Below are 15,954 nucleotides of genomic sequence, written 5' to 3'. Positions count from 1 at the left end.
CGTGTTCATTCACTACTTTTTTTCGATTCTATTTCTCCCTGAGCATCGCCCTTTAGGGTGGCAGTCCACAGAAATCTTGGTTAGCCTGAGAAATAAAAGAGGAAGTCTTGTCTCAGGAAATCCACCAAATCCGCTAAGGACTTACTTGAGAAAAACTGCTTATTAGAAAACAAAATCACAACCAGTGATACACACATTCCACCTGGCCTGTGCCTCGTCTCCTTTAGGCGCTGAGCTTAGGCTTCGTTGTCAGGAATAGAACTGAAGTTTTGGCTTTTAGGCACCGTTAGGGACAGGTGGCTATTTGTCACCATTGTCTGGTCTGATTGCATCATGCTCATGCCATTCTAGTTATTAAATATTTTTAGCATCACCCTTGGTCAAGTAATTGCACTTGCCACTTGCTTTCAGTCAAGTTTAAGTGTCCGTGACCTACTTAAGGTACATTGTCATGGTTTAAGGCCTCTGTCTGGGACTGAGTTCATGGATGCTTCTCTGCATTGTGAATAACTTAGTCCAGTCTTCTCAAGCCAACTAGCCCCTTGATGGCCCTTTTAGTACCTGAGCTTTTAAAGTGAGAGCATATTTATTGGAACACAGTCGTCAAAAGATGGAAATCATTCACCACCCACCCAAACCTTCCATCTGCAGTGTCAAGGCAGGGTGCACCGTGGTCCAGGTAGTGCCCTCGGGTCGGTGTGGGTAGTGAAAGTAGCTTGATGGATATTAGCTGAGCTACTTTAGGGTGCACCGTGGTCCAGGTAGTGCCCTCGGGTCGGTGTGGGTAGTGAAAGTAGCTTGATGGATATTAGCTGAGCTACTTTGGCACCCGTGCAATGTGCCTGCTCTGGAGAGAGGTGACCAGGGTAAGGTCTCACAGTGTAGTCAGCCCAGCAGGATACAATGTCCTAATTGTGGGCAATGGGGCCTGTCCCAAAGTTTCCTGTTATTTCATTATCTAAAACTGGGTTCATCCCTACCAAGAGTGACTCATCAGAAATGGCAGCTCATTTAAAAATCATTCTCCTATTTTTTTAATTTTTTTTTTTGAGACTGAGTCTCACTCTGTCACCAGGCTGGAGTGCAATGGTGATATCGTGGCTCATTGCAACTTCCGCCTCCTGGGTTCAAGTGATTCTCCTGCCTCAGCCTCCCCAGTAGCTGGGACTATAGGTACGTGCCACGACGCTAATTTTTGCATTTTTAGTAGAGACAGGGTTTCTACCATGTTGGCCAGGATGGTCTTGATCTCTTGACTTCGTGATCCACCTGCCTCGGCCTCCCAAAGTGCTGGGATTATAGGCGTGACCCACTGCGCCCAGCCTTATTTTCCTATTTCTACCTTCTTTGTTGCTATGTTTAGGAGAAGCAGAGCTCATGGGTTACAGGTATGGATTTTGGAGTTGGACTGGCTTAATTCCAATCCCAGCTCCACCCTCTATCTAATAGCTGCACGACCTTGAACGAGCCGCTTAGCTCTGATCCCATTTTTTAACCTGTAAATGGGAATGGGAAAAATATCTAACTCAAAGTGCTCTTAGTGACACTACAAATGTGCTTATTAAGTTAAATGAATAAAAATACCACAATACATACCTAGCACCTTTTATTTTTTGGATTTAGTAGTTGCTGGTAACTACAACATTAATTTGATTTTATTAAAAGCATGGTTTTCCCATGTTAACACTGCTAGGGTATGATATGGAGAATTGCAGATGAAAAAGCATCATAATAACAAAGGCTGATACAAGTTTTACTCTGTTTTAGATACTGTTCTAGCGTCTTTAAATATATTAACTTAATCTACACAATAACTTTATGAAGCGAGTAATATTAGTATTCCTATTTCACAGCTAGGAAACTGAGACATGGTGAGGTCACTTTTCCAAGGCCACACAGCATGTCAGCCACCGAGGCAGGCCTTAAGCACCACCCCCTCCCCACCTGCCCCCTGCTCTGCCCGCCATCTGCCTGTACGTTCATACTCTTTCCTTTCATAATAGATAATGTTTCAGTTGGGGGCCAGCGGGATGGATGATGATGGAATGTGTGTGCACCCTAGGTTGTTATAATGTGATGAAGGAATAGAGTAACTCTCACATAAATAGGCAAGTTCAATTGTCACAGATTTGTAGAATTTCAGAGTGAAAGTGAAAGTGCTTTCTGGAGGCTTCCTAACCCACCTAGCGTCCCTTGTGGTCTTACTGCCCCTCTCCTGAGTGACGTTGGATAATGCAGGTTTAGTGGTGAATGACTCAAAAATACTACTCTTCATTAAATCATAAAGTGTTTTGGTCTTCTGGGAGTACTTTCTCATATTCTCAGGTCTGAAGTGATCTGCTCAGTTTTCTAAAAATATATCCACTTTCAAATGCATTGTTAAGTTGTTGTATTTCACCCTTTACGTACTGATGTATCTCAGCACTATATAGCATTCTGCACGCAGTAACCTATCTAAAATCATGCTTTTTGCCAATGTATGCACAACCTTTCTCTTTCCCCTTACCTAACGCTTGCTAATTACAACAACTAGCCTATTCTGTGCATCTTTATTTGTTTTCTTTATGATCATTGGGACTGGTACCCTTAGTTTGTCTATACTTCAGGAGACTTTAAAAACTGATCCAACAATGAAGCTGTTCCTATGCTGAGTTTACATTTTTGCCCAAAATGATAGCTCTCAATATATATTTGCAGCTTTGAGGTATACATCTTTTTGAAGAACTGATCGATCTGTATTTGTTTTGCTCCAAGGGATCCATCTTAAAAAATGTTTTGTAAACTTTTGAGTAAAGCCTGTAGAGCAAACAGTGACATCTGCCAGCATTTCTGTGGGTACTGACGTTTCACTGAGAGACACACGGTCATTAGAGTTTTGAACATTAAAAGACTGTATAGTTTTTAATTGTGCCGCCAAGGAAATCTCAAGTGAATTTAGGCCTCTGTGTTGAGTGTCATATGCATTACTTCACTGGATTTCCACAATTATTCTATAAAGGTCTATTATAATTTCCATTTACAAATGAAGAATCTGAGGCTAAGCAGCTCAGATGTCACTTTTTCAAGGTAAAAGGAAACTAATGGGCCAAGGAATGAACTTCTGTGGTCTGTAAGCTCTATGAGGCCAGTTTTGCTCAAAACCCAGATCTAACACAGTGAATGGTCCATTTGTTATACTCAGTGATGAAGGAATGAATAAATGAAGGAGACCTCCAGAAAACCAGAACCATGAGTGTCAATAGCAAAATGGTCATATCCGGCTGGGTGCGGTGATTCATGCCTGAAATCCCAGCATTTTGAGAGGCTTAGGTGGGCAGATCACTTGAGGTCAGGAGTTCAAGATCAGCCTGGCCAACATGGTGAAACCTTGTCTCCACTAAAAATACAAAAATTAGCCGGCTGTGGTGGCATGCACCTGTTGTCCCAGTTACTTGGGAGGCTGAGGCAGGAGGATGGCTTAAGCCCAGAAGGCAGAGGTTGTTGAACCAGGATCACTCCACTGCACTCCAGCCTGGGTGATGGAAGTGAAACCTTTTCTCAAAAGACAAAAAAAAGAAAGAATGAATGAAAGAAAGAAAAGAATATCTTAAAGTATTAATGATTTCCAGTCTGGCATTCCACATTCTCCTAGGTTTTGAGATGTGGCAATTTATATAAATAACTACTTGTATAGAATAAAATTTCTAATACCGTTATTTAATTGTTGTATAATGAACTGCTTTTAGTTGATATTCTCTTTTAACTGGACTTTAACTTCTAAAGTTTGTCTACTTTTTATAAATCATGATTCCTTAAACTGAAGGCAGCAAACCATCAGAGGCCTAATTAAGGCTGCATAGGACGTTATAATTACAGTGCTCATTTTATGTGTTTTATTTCAGCTACTTTATTCCAGGAAACTCAACTTAGATTCATCTTTTCTTCTAATAAAATACCCTTGCTCCATCATTTTTGTTTGTGTGTTTTGCAAATGGATCCATGATATTCCCTCATTCTGGATATGAATAACAATGTGATCCACCTGTTATCTTCACTGATTTCCATTTTCACTAATTTTTCTCTCCTTTCCCTAATGTTGCCAAGCTGTGTTATATTTGAGTTTTAACCTCTGTCACTTTTTTCTCCTTTTTGGGGCTTTATGGGTGCTCATTTTTCTCATTAGCCTCAAAACCAGCATAAAAATATGAAGCATATGCAATTATGTATTTTCGTAATTGGGCTTGAGACCACATTGCTTGGGATTGTTATTTTTAAGCCTTTATATATATCAATGTTCATATCACTTTATTTTTCTTCCTCTATTTGTGCGAGATATAGAAGCTTTATTTAGAGTAATGTATTTATTTCATGAGTTAACAGGAAGCAAAATGTGCAATGTGCACTGCTGTTTTCTTTTCTTTCTGATTATTTGTAAAGAAAAAAAGTCAAAAAACATTTAGCAGTTTATCTTATGTTGAAACTCAAATGATTTATTGACTTCAAATGTATACCCATTTTAAACAAACAGAAACATTTTTCTCTGGCTCAGTGGTGCTTCAGTTTGTGATACACAAAATTTACTGCAAATATTTAAAAGATGTGTTGTAATTATGCTGTCTATTGGTTCATTATTCAACTCTTGCTATTTGTTTTGGGTAGACCCAGCTCTCCTTGGTAGAAAAAGCAAACTAAGCTTCCAGTTAGCTCAAACTAGAAGTTTCTGTAGTTCCTACTGTCTCATTTTCCCTCGTGGTTGCGCTTACTCCTGAAAATAAGACAACTTAGATGCAGTGCACACGTTATCACTCATGGGCAATTTACTTTAAACTGGTGGAAATAAACAACAAATTTGTGCCTTTACAGAACCCTCTGAAATGCACAGGCCCAGACACAAATTACTGCTTTTGCACGTAACTGAGATTCTTTCCCTTACAGCCTCACCATTGCTATGTAGAAAAAAAACAAAACAAAAGAGCCCTCCCAAACTCCTTGGATCTTTGGCCAACTGGAGCTAGCTAGGCCACGTCTTCTGCTCCTGCAAATTGCTGCTTACTTCATTAGCGTGTTTTTCTTTTTTCATGATGTTAGTACTGTAAGAAGACACTCCTGTTAACCAGGGGTGCTTTTATGTCCTGTTTTAGCATTTGTTAAACACTAAGTCTACTTAGTTGAACTTTCACTATTTTGTTTGTAATTTTTGTGAGCACATAGTAGGTTTATATGTTTATGGGACACATATTTTGATACAGGCATACAATGTGAAATAAGCACATCATGGAGAATTGGGGTATCCATTCCCTGAAGCATTTATCCTTTGAGTTACAAGCAATCCAGTTATACTCTTGAAAGAGTTAATTGTATACTTAAAATGTATAGTTAAGTTATTTTTGGCTATAGTCGCACTGTTGTGCTATCACATAGCAGGTCATACTCATTCTTTCAATTTTTTTGTGCCTACCTATGAGCCATCTCTACCTCCTAGAGCCTGCCACTACCCTTCCCAGCCTCTGGTAACTGTCGCTCTACTCCCTATGTCCATGAATTCAAATGTTTTGATTTTTAGATCCCACAAATAAGTGAGAACATGTGACAATTGTCTTCCTGTGCCTGGTTTATTTCCCTTAACATAGTCATCTCCAGTTCATCCATGTTGTTGCAGATGACTGGATCACATTCTTTTTTTATGGCTGACTAGCACTCCATTGTGTATATGTACTGATTTTCTTTATCCATTCATCTGTAGATGGACATTTAGGTTGCTTCCAAATCATTTCTATGAACAGTACTGCAACAAACATGGATTGCAACAAACGTGGAATGCAGATATCCCTTCGATATACTGATTTCCTTCTTTTGGGTGTATACTCAGCAGTGGGATTGCTGGATCACATAGTAGCTCAATTTTTAGTTTTCTGAGGGACCTCCAAAATGTTCTCCATAATGGTTGTACTAATTTGCATTGCCACCAGCAGTGCAGGAGGGTTCCCTTTTCTCCGTATCCTTGCCAGCATCTGTTACTCCGTGTCTTTTGGATGTAAGCCATTTTAACTGGGGTGGGATGCTATCTCATTGTAGTTTTGATCTGCACTTCTCTGATGATCCTTCACTGCGTTTTTGACTCAACTCTCCTGTAATCTCAAGAATGCAAAACTTTCTGTGGTTCTGCCCATTCGCTCTCCTTGTTTCTCTGAGTCTTGCTGTCTCTCTCGCCGAGATCTAACAGGCTGGTTTAATTTCTCCTGATTTACTAATTTACCTTATTTTGTTTTAATAACTAACTTTGATTCCATGTCTTCATGCTGATTCATAGATATCTCCCCTGAATTCTCTTCTGATCAGTGTTGTCCATTCAGCATTTCTCTCTCTGTCTAAAGACTATAATCACCACTTAACAAAGGAGCATATTGGTAATTCTTCCCTGTTGATCTTTGTTTCATTTGCCTTGTTTTATTTCGACCATAAAATAATAGCAATACTTACACAGCATGGGTTTGATCTAAGCTCTGTTCTAAATGCCTTATGTGTATTGCAATTCATAACAATTTCCCCTCCCCTGGGCCTCATTATTATGTCCATAAATGTGGACACTGGAGCACAGAGATGTTAAATAATTTGCTAAAAACCTGCCAGGACTCAACACTGGGCATGTCGGCTTACGTGCATGCTTATCACCAGTACAGGATACAATAGAATAATAATGATACCTCTTATGATATTTCCCATTAAGCTTTGTAAATACCAAGCCTACCAATCAATTAATCTTTGGGAAGGATGACGGTCTGTCACATACCTAAGTTCTTTGCATTCAGGAATGCGAATGCCCTTCATGTTCTGTGTGATTCCCTGTTCTTTCTCAGTCATTTCCCAGTTTACTTCCCCATCTTTTCACTTGTTATGTCACTTTATCTAATGACTCAGAACGAAAAGATAAATTTTCCTACTTTCAGTGAACCATCAGTAAAATCTGGGAATATTAATCATTTTAAGATTCTGACCAAAGAAGCTCTAAAGGGTTTCAACTCCCAGGTAGGAGGAAAAAAATCCCCAAACAATAACCTGTGGTTTGAATAATTTGTAGTTCAGCGGGTCTCTGATTGTGACTTCTCTCGTTGATATGCTGTGGGTACCGCCAAACTATTTCACTTGCACCCTATGTCAGTGTTTCCTTTACGTGAGGCAGTTTAATTCCTACTAATAAGCACTCAGCCTGTAGTCTTCCTGTATGCTTCCCTCTAACTTAGACGAAAGGGTTTCCACACCCCAATTTTCAGGTGAGGCCATGTGCACCTCCTGGAATAATCTTTTGTTCAGTATTATTACTCCCACCTGAAATAGAAGTGGAAGAGAGACTTTCCTTCTCCCAGAGCAGAATCACACTCCTGTATCCCTCATGCGTGGAGAACTAGGTTCCATCTAAACCACATCCATCTTGGTGTCCTGGGATGATTTTGACTTTGTTTTCTTTTTGCAAAACAATTGGAACCATAGGTGAGGAAATAGTACCCTGCAGGGCAGGGTGGGGGGTGCTGGGCAGGTGCTGGCACTGTGGTTTCTGAGTCAGTGGTTTTCCTGGGCTTTTGGCAGTGATCATGGGCACCAGTGTCATGGCTTCCTTTGTCCCCACATTGGCCTCCTGTGCCTGAGTGGCTACCAGTCTAATACCACTCACTTCTTCTCCCAAATGTAAGCTTATGCCGACTTACTGTGGGGCAAAATCCCCAGGCTAGATGATTCTTGGTAAAGTCAAACTCCATAGACCACTCCTGCCTTGTGGCTTGTTTCTAGTTCTCTGCAGATTCTCAACTGATTTTGTTCAACCTCAGACAGCCTGAGCTGTGACCTGTGAATAGACAATAGCAAAGTTAACTTCGATCTCTGATGAAGCTCCTACAGATCTGTAAGTCAGGTAACAAAAGTCTAAGTCTGTTAGTAAAAAGCAAACAGGATCACTGTTTTTTGGGTACAAAAACATGATAAGGAATATTCTCTACCCATCAGAGCGCTTGGCCACCGCTCCGAACACTGTTAAGTTATTCCTAGACATTTAGTTACATCTGTGGAGATTCTCCTTTCTCATGAGAACATAAATAATTCACAGTTACAATCATAAAAGTTTTAAGGCCAATGGCTAAATACTTGCAAGTATTAAACATGCAGTGCCTGCAGCCTAATTTTGTGTTCTATGCACAAACAGCACAGAAATTTGCCTAATTCGCCAAGTAAAATTTTTCCTCAACCAAATTAAAACACAGATAAGGAAATCCTAGCACTAAGAAATATAAATTCTCTATGTTAAGTCTTCTGTCTTTTCTACCTTTAAAATAACAAATCAAAGGTTTTAAATGAAAATCTCCAAAAAAAAAAAAAGTAGGTCAGTTATTCTATTGACACTTAACAATAATGAATTTTGTTTTGAGTAAATAAACAAATGGCAGATTTATTTTGTGTAAACAGAATGTGAGAACTAACAGTCCATTTACGTTCATTCACTTATTCATTTGGCAAACATGAGATGGCCTTCCCCAGGTCAGAGTGAGCTGGGTGACAAGGAGGCAAAATTAAACCAATATCTGCTCTGAAGGGCTCATTCTGTAACGGGGGATTGAAATGAGAATTTTGAAAATGTTAATACAAGCTAGGCGTGGTGGCAGGAGTCTGTAATCCCAGCTACTTGGGAGGCTGAGGCAGGAGAATTGCTTGAACCTGGGAGGCGGAGATTACAGTGAACCGTGATTGCGCCACTGGGCTCCAGACTGGGTGACAGCGCAAGACTCCGTCTCAAAAAAAAAAAAGTTAATATAATGTGCTTGATACTATAAAAGGAGGAATAATTAATTCATTTCAGAGCATTAGTAAAAGCTCACCTAATTAGGTAACTTTGAACCTTTGTGAGATGATTGAGATTTTGCAGTCTTGGAAGGTGGGAGTATATTTAGATCTGAGAATAACATGGGGGAAGGATTGAAGGTGAGCAAGTTCTTGTAAGTTTTAAGAGGGCCTTGCCTGTCTGGTTCACTGCTGATCCCATTCCTTGGAACAATGCCTGGTAGGTGCTTATTTATGATTAATATGCAGGTATATATATTCATTGTTCTTTGTGGGAGGAAGTGGCAGGAATTGAGGCTGCAAAGGAAGGTTGCTCTATCTGGTGTAGGGATTGATATACTTTGCTAAGAAGAATGGACTTTGACCTTGGAAGGTCTGGGAAGCCATTGAAGATTTTAAGCAAGGGAGTGACATTGATTAAATGTGTGTTTCAGAATAACTGCCTGCAGCTTGGAGGATGGGTTGGGGAGGGAGGAGGAACTGCAGGAGAGGAGTTAGTAAGAGGCTATTCAGTGAAAGGACAGGATGAGTTTAGGAGATAAATTTGGACACAGCATTATTGAATTTTAACAATTACATTTAGGAAAATGAGAAAGCCAAAAAGTATTAAAAATGACTTCAGGTTTTTAGCTTGAATATTTGGATGGATGATGGATGAGAGAAGCAATTTTACATGTGTATGTACAGAGAAAGGTGTTATGTTCAGCTTTTGGGAAAGTTAGTAGGGGGTACTTAGAGACATTCTGATTGAAATGTCCAGAAGACGATTAGGAAATGATATTTGAAATCAACCTGGAGTTGTCAACCTGAGTTCTTATTACTCGTCACTGCTAATCAAATCATGCACATAAAATGGCCAGTGCCCTGAGACCAACCCTAGTTTATTGCTGTATAGTACTTAGTCCTGACATAAACACTCAGTACTGTAATTTGTGTGTTCTCTGTGTGGCAACTGTTAGGTTTTGTTTATGCTTATTCCATTCCATGGAATGAAAATAAATTTATGTAACTTGGATGAAGTATAAGACTTGACTTATTCTATAGACTAAAAGTTAACTGTACCTATATACTATAGAGGGGAAAGGCAGGTAATGTTACTGGCCATTTTTTGTCAGGATTTACACTGAGTTAGATGAATTGAATAAGTATTCAGATTTAGTGGCTGAAATAAAATGTAAATAGACATTACTTCCTATTGTTTTATGATTCTCCTAAAATATGTTTCTTACTGTAAAAGTTAGGCACGCAATTTTCATAGAATTTATGAAACATTGGGAGAGAAATATACAAATCCAGAAATAACCAAGACTAACCTTTTTAGATAATAACTTCTGGTGTTTTTTGAAATGTGTATCTTATACAAATGAATATATTTTACATAGTTGCAATTATAAGGTATATGTTATTTTGCATCTATTCTTAAAAAGTTACAGGTTCACTCAAATCATTTCTATACATTTATTAAAACTTATAAAATTCAATTGCTTTGCCTTACTATTTGTTGTAATTGGTTGGGATTTTTTAAAGTAATTTGTAGCATATTTATAATTCTTTCATTTCATAATATTGTTATGATCTGCCAAGCTTTTAAATTTGAGAATCTAACAATAAGCTTCATGAGCATAGTTATTTCTTGGTCTTATTGAATGTATTTAGTATTTAGTGGTTAAATGATTATAACTATTGCTATTGTAATCTTCATTAAGCCCTGTTTCTCTGCATCGTTTTTCACCCAAGTGTTCAAAGCATATATCAGCATAATTTAAATATACACATGATATTGTATAGCTGTTCCTTTTTTTTATTTAAAAATGGGCTCTTCGGAGTTTCCCATTTGTTTTTTTTTTTAAGAATTTTTTATTATACAAAAGCACATTTGCTGTTTATTTCAATAAAATTGAAAATCAAATTTATTTTAGACTGGGTGCTGTGGCTTGCTACTGTAATCTCAACACTTTGGGAGGCCAGTGGGAGGACTGCTTGAGCCTAGGAGTTCAAGACCAGTGTGGGCAACATAGTGAGACCACCCTCCATCACTACAAAAAAAAAAAAAAAAAAAAAAAAGAAAGCTCAGCATGGTGGCACACACCTATAGTCCTTGCTACTCAGGAGGCTAAGGTGGGATGATTGAGGCAGTAGTGAACTGTGATCATGCCACTGCACTTCAGCAACTTAGTAAGATTCTGTCTCAAACAAAACAAAACAAAACAAAGCAAAACAAATTATTCCAATAAACCAGGGTTCTTCTTAAGGTACTGGCCATCTAATATGTATGTATATTTCAGTTTATTCCAATAAAATTGAAAATAAAACGTTTTTTCTCTGACATTTCGTTGTCAGAATTAGTAGAATTAGTAACAGTCAATCATTTTCAACTATTTATTTGTTGGATCTGACCTGCTAGAATTGAAAAACAAAGAAACTGTTTTAATGTTAAACCCAGAATTCTGAAAGATTTCTGTTAGACTAGGGTAAATGGAAACATCAGGGATTTGTTTTCATATAGCCATTCTTGCACTTGGTGACGTATGCTGCTTACTTCTAAAATCCAGTCATATCTTTTCTGATATATTCAGTTTATTCACTCTGTGGGTCTTCATGAGTGTTGATTTAGCAACAGAATTTATTATTCTTGGTCCTAACTTCTTGCTGTTTTTTCTTAATGGTTATACTCTGTTCTGTGATTGGCAATCTTTTTCTGAAAAAGGCTAGTGTCTTAGTCAGTTGGGACTTCTATAACAAAATATAATAAACTGGGTGATTTATAAACAATAGAAATTTATTTCTGACAGTTCTAGATTCTGGGAATTTCAAGGTCAAGGCTCCTGCAGATATGGTGTCCTGAGGGCCCCCTTTCTCATAGAAAGTCCATCCTCACATTGTGGAAGGGACAGCAAGCTCCCTTGGGGCCTCCTTTATAAAGGCACTAATTCCATTCTTAAGGGCCCTGCCTTCATGACCTAATCACCCCGCCAAAGGCAACATCTCCTAATACTATCACCTTGGGGGTTAGGATTTCAACACATCAGTTTTGGGGAGACAAAAACATTCAGACCATAGCAGCCAGATAGTTAACATTACAGGCTGCTTGGACCAAGAGACCTGTTAGAACCACTCAACCCTGCCTTTGTAGTGAGAAAGCAGCCATAGGCAGTATGTAGATGAAGGTGCATGGAATACACAATCAAATTTTATTTATAAAAATAGGCAACATGCATCTGACAAGGGTCTAATATCCAGAATCTATAAGAAACTTAACCCAATGAGCAAAACCCAAATAACCCCACTAAAAAATTGTCAAAAGACTTGATCCTGTTTCAGCTTTCTGCATATGGCTAGCCAATTTTCCCAACACCATTTATTAAATAGGGAATCCTTTTCCCATTGCTTGTTTTTGTCAGGTTTGTGAAAAATCAGATGGTTGTAGTTGTGTGGCATTCTTTCTGAGGCCTCTGTTCTGTTCCATTGGTCTGTATCTCTGTTTTGGTACCAGTACCATGCTGTTTTGATTACAGTCTTGTAATATAGTTTGAAGTCAGGTAGTGTGATGCCTCTAACTTTGTTCTTTTTGCTTAGGATTGTCTTGATTATGAGGGCTCTTTTTTCTTTTTTTCCAATTCTGTGAAGAAAGTCATTGGTAGCTTGATGGGGATAGCATTGAACCTATACATTACTTTGGGCAGTATGGCCATTTTCACAATATCTATAAGCATGGAATGTTTTCCCATCTGTTTGTGTCCTTTCTTAATTCCTTGAGCAGTGGTTTGTAGTTCTCCTTGAAGAGGTCCTTGACATCCCTTGTTAGTTGTATTCCTAGATATTTTATTCTCTTTGTAGCAATTGCAAATGGGAGTTCACTCATGATTTGGCTGTTTGTCTATTATTGGTGTATAGGAATGCTTACAATTTTTGCACATTTATTTTGTATCCTGAGACTTTGCTGAAGTTGTTTATCAGCTTAAGGAGATTTTGGACTGAGACAACTGGGTTTTCTAAATATACAAGGTCTGAAGTTGAGGTAGCAATTAATAGCCTACCAACCAAAAAAGTCCAGGGCCAGACAGGTTCATAGGTGAATTCTACCAGAGGTACAAAGAGGAGCTGATACCTTCCCTTCTGAAATTATTCCAAACAATACAAAAAGAGGGAATCCTCCCTAACTCATTTTGTGAGACCATCATCATCCTAATACCAAAACCTGGCAAAGACACAACCAAAAAAGAAAATTTCAAGCCAATATCCATGATGAACACTGATGTAAAATCTTCAATACAATACTGGCGAAATGAGTGCAAGAGCACATTAAAAAAGCTTATCCATCACTATCGAATCGGCTTCATCCTGGGATGCAAGGCTGGTTCAATGTCCGTAAATCTATAAACATAATCCATCACATAAACAGAACCAAAGACAAAAACCACATGATTATCTCAATAGATGCAGAGAAGGCCTTCAACAAAATTCAACAACGCTTTATGCTAAAAACTCTCAGTAAACTAGGTATCGATGAATCATATCTCCAAATAATAAGAACTATTTATTTATGACAAACCCACAGCCAATATCATACTGAATGGGCAAAAACTGGAAGCACTCCCTTTGAAAACTGGCACAAGACAAGGGTGCCCTCTCTCACCACTTCCATTCAACCTAATATTGGAAGTTCTGGCTAGGGCAATCAGGCAAGAGAAACAAACAAAGCGTATTCGAATAGGAAGAGAGGATCTCAAATTGTCCCTGTTTGCAAGATGACACGATTGTGTCTTCTGTATTCTATAATACCTTTGTAAATGTGAAACTTTATATTTCTTTTCTAAGAATATGAACTCCATTTGAGAGGTATGACCCTTTCCACAGGGTTCCTCTGGGGCCTTTCTCAATACTATGTAACTCTCAGAGGTGATGTTTTCTGTATGTTGGGTCCAATTGCTTTGAATGGGATCCATTCTCATTGTTGACAAGGCAAGCTTGTTCTGAAAAAATAAACACAGGGATACACATTTAGCTTTTCAAGTTCATGCTAAAATTTCTGATAATGAAATTCATTTTCTTTTCTTTTTAAACTTTAAGAAAACATATATGCTGTTTTATCTTTTGTGGTGGATAGTACCTTAAAAAATCACTATTTTTAATCCAGTTTTATATATTGTGTTATTTCTATGCATTTTTGTCTTATTTTACATATTTCTCTTATTTAACAAACTAAGAAATCTTTTCAACTATAAACCTCAAGGAGAATATGATCTCCACGAATTAGGATGCATTGTTGCAGCATTACACTCTAACTGCCAAGAAGCTTCATAAACTGGCCCTAACCCCCCTCTCCCCTCCCCAGCTCACTCTGTACATTAGGCATATCAGGTATGCCCCAGATTCAAGACTTCACTCATGCATGTACCATCCGTCCTTTCCTGGAAAGCCTGCAAATGATCATGAACATATTCTTTAAGACCCCACCTCCATGTTGCTTGGTTTACTACCTCCTCCTGGTGGCAAACCTGCTTCCTGTGCTCAACACCACATGTCAATTGTTTGCCTTTTCCTCCCTCAGCTAGGATGTCATCATCTTTGGATATTAGTCCCTTCTCCCAAACACCACCTGTCACCTATCACAGTGTCTTGTGACAGTCACATTGAGCACAGATAATTACATATTATACTGAATGCACATATGTAGAAAAAGGAAGACACTGGTTATTATACGTCAATTAATCATGTTTTTTTTTCCCCTTTTATTTGTTTTATCTTTAGGCATTCTGGAAGTTTTACACTGTGTATTAGTAGAAAGTCCAGAAGCTCTAAATATTATTAAAGAAGGACATATTAAATCTATTATCTCACTTTTAGACAAGCATGGAAGAAATCACAAGGTAAATGAACTATTTTATTTCCCTGAATGAATTCTCAAATCCTTTCAGATATATTTTTTAAATAAGATAACGTTTTAAAAGTGTGTCAAATTTTTCATGAGTATTTTTCATCTCTTTATTATCTTGAGATGGAGTCACGCCGTCACCCAGGCTGGAGTGCAGTGGCGCGATCTCAGTTCACTGCAACCACACTTCCAGGGTTCAAGCAATTCTCCCATCTCAGCCTCTCGAGTAGCTGGGACTACAGGCACACACCACCTTGCCTGGCTAATTTTTGTATTTTTAGTAGAGATGGGTTTTACCGTCTTGGTCAGGCTGGTCTTGAACTTCTGACCTCAGGTGATCCACCTGCTTTGGCCTCCCAAAGTGCTGGGATTACAGGCATGAGCCACCACACCCAGTCTTCATCTCTTAATCACGATGAAGTGATAGTGTTCTGTGTTTCTTCATAGCATCAGTGGGAACATGAAGACAAGTTGGAAAGTTGGTGGGAAACACACTGTAATGTTTACATAACTGAGTAAAATGTAACTGAAAGAATGTGTTTGCTTTGTAAAAAGTGCTGCTTATGCTTGATTCTGAAGGGGGAATTAGAATCAGCTGAAAGTGACTGGTTGCAGTGACTCATGCCTGTCATCCCAATACTTGGGGAAGCCAAGATGGGAGCATCATTTGAGGCCAGGAGTTTGAGACCGGCCTGGGTAACATAGCAATACTCTGTCTTTACAAAAAAAAAAAAAAAGAAAAATTAGCCAGATGTGTTGGCATGCACCTATATGCATCCATAGAGGCTGAGGTAGGAGAATGGAGGATCCCTTGCGCCCAGGAGTTCAAGTCAAGGAGATCATAGCAATGACCTATGATCGCATCACTGCACTTGGGTGACAGAGTGAGATGCTGTCAGGAAGGAAGGAAGGGAAGGGGAAGGGGGGAGAGGGGACAAGGAAGTGGAAGGGATGGTTAGGATGACAGGATGGATCAGCTCAAAGTAATTTCTCTTTTCAGGTTCTAGACGTCTTATGCTCACTCTGTGTTTGCCATGGGGTTGCAGTCCGTTCTAACCAGCATCTCATCTGTGATAACCTCTTACCAGGAAGAGATTTGTTATTGCAGACACGTCTTGTGAACCACGTCAGCAGGTAAATTTAGACAGACAGTGTTACCTTACAGGTAACATAACAAAAGAATTCATGTTCTTACCCTGTGGCTGATACTGTATTGTCTGTTTTTAAAATTAGAACGTACAGTATTATTTTCTGTATTTTTCCAGTGAATAATG

At 38.7% G+C, this 15,954-nt stretch overlaps 1 protein-coding gene across 12 annotated transcripts in view; it reads left to right on the top strand.

Moving 5' to 3' along the window:
• Window positions 1–15,954, top strand: part of RYR2 (ryanodine receptor 2) — a 784,407-nt gene that overhangs the window by 429,288 nt on the left and 339,165 nt on the right. For all 12 annotated transcript variants that reach the window (XM_032242431.1, XM_032242430.1, XM_032242419.1 and 9 more), the window contains 2 exons: window positions 14,557–14,675; window positions 15,681–15,814. In XM_032242431.1, the coding sequence (XP_032098322.1) occupies window positions 14,557–14,675; window positions 15,681–15,814 (253 nt within the window). The remainder of the gene's footprint in view (window positions 1–14,556; window positions 14,676–15,680; window positions 15,815–15,954) is intronic.

Source organism: Sapajus apella, unplaced genomic scaffold (genome assembly GCF_009761245.1).
Source record: "Sapajus apella isolate SASKATOON/1434 unplaced genomic scaffold, GSC_monkey_1.0 scaffold49, whole genome shotgun sequence".
NCBI classification, from domain to species: domain Eukaryota; kingdom Metazoa; phylum Chordata; class Mammalia; order Primates; family Cebidae; genus Sapajus; species Sapajus apella.
This window is presented reverse-complemented; position numbering and strand designations above follow the sequence as displayed.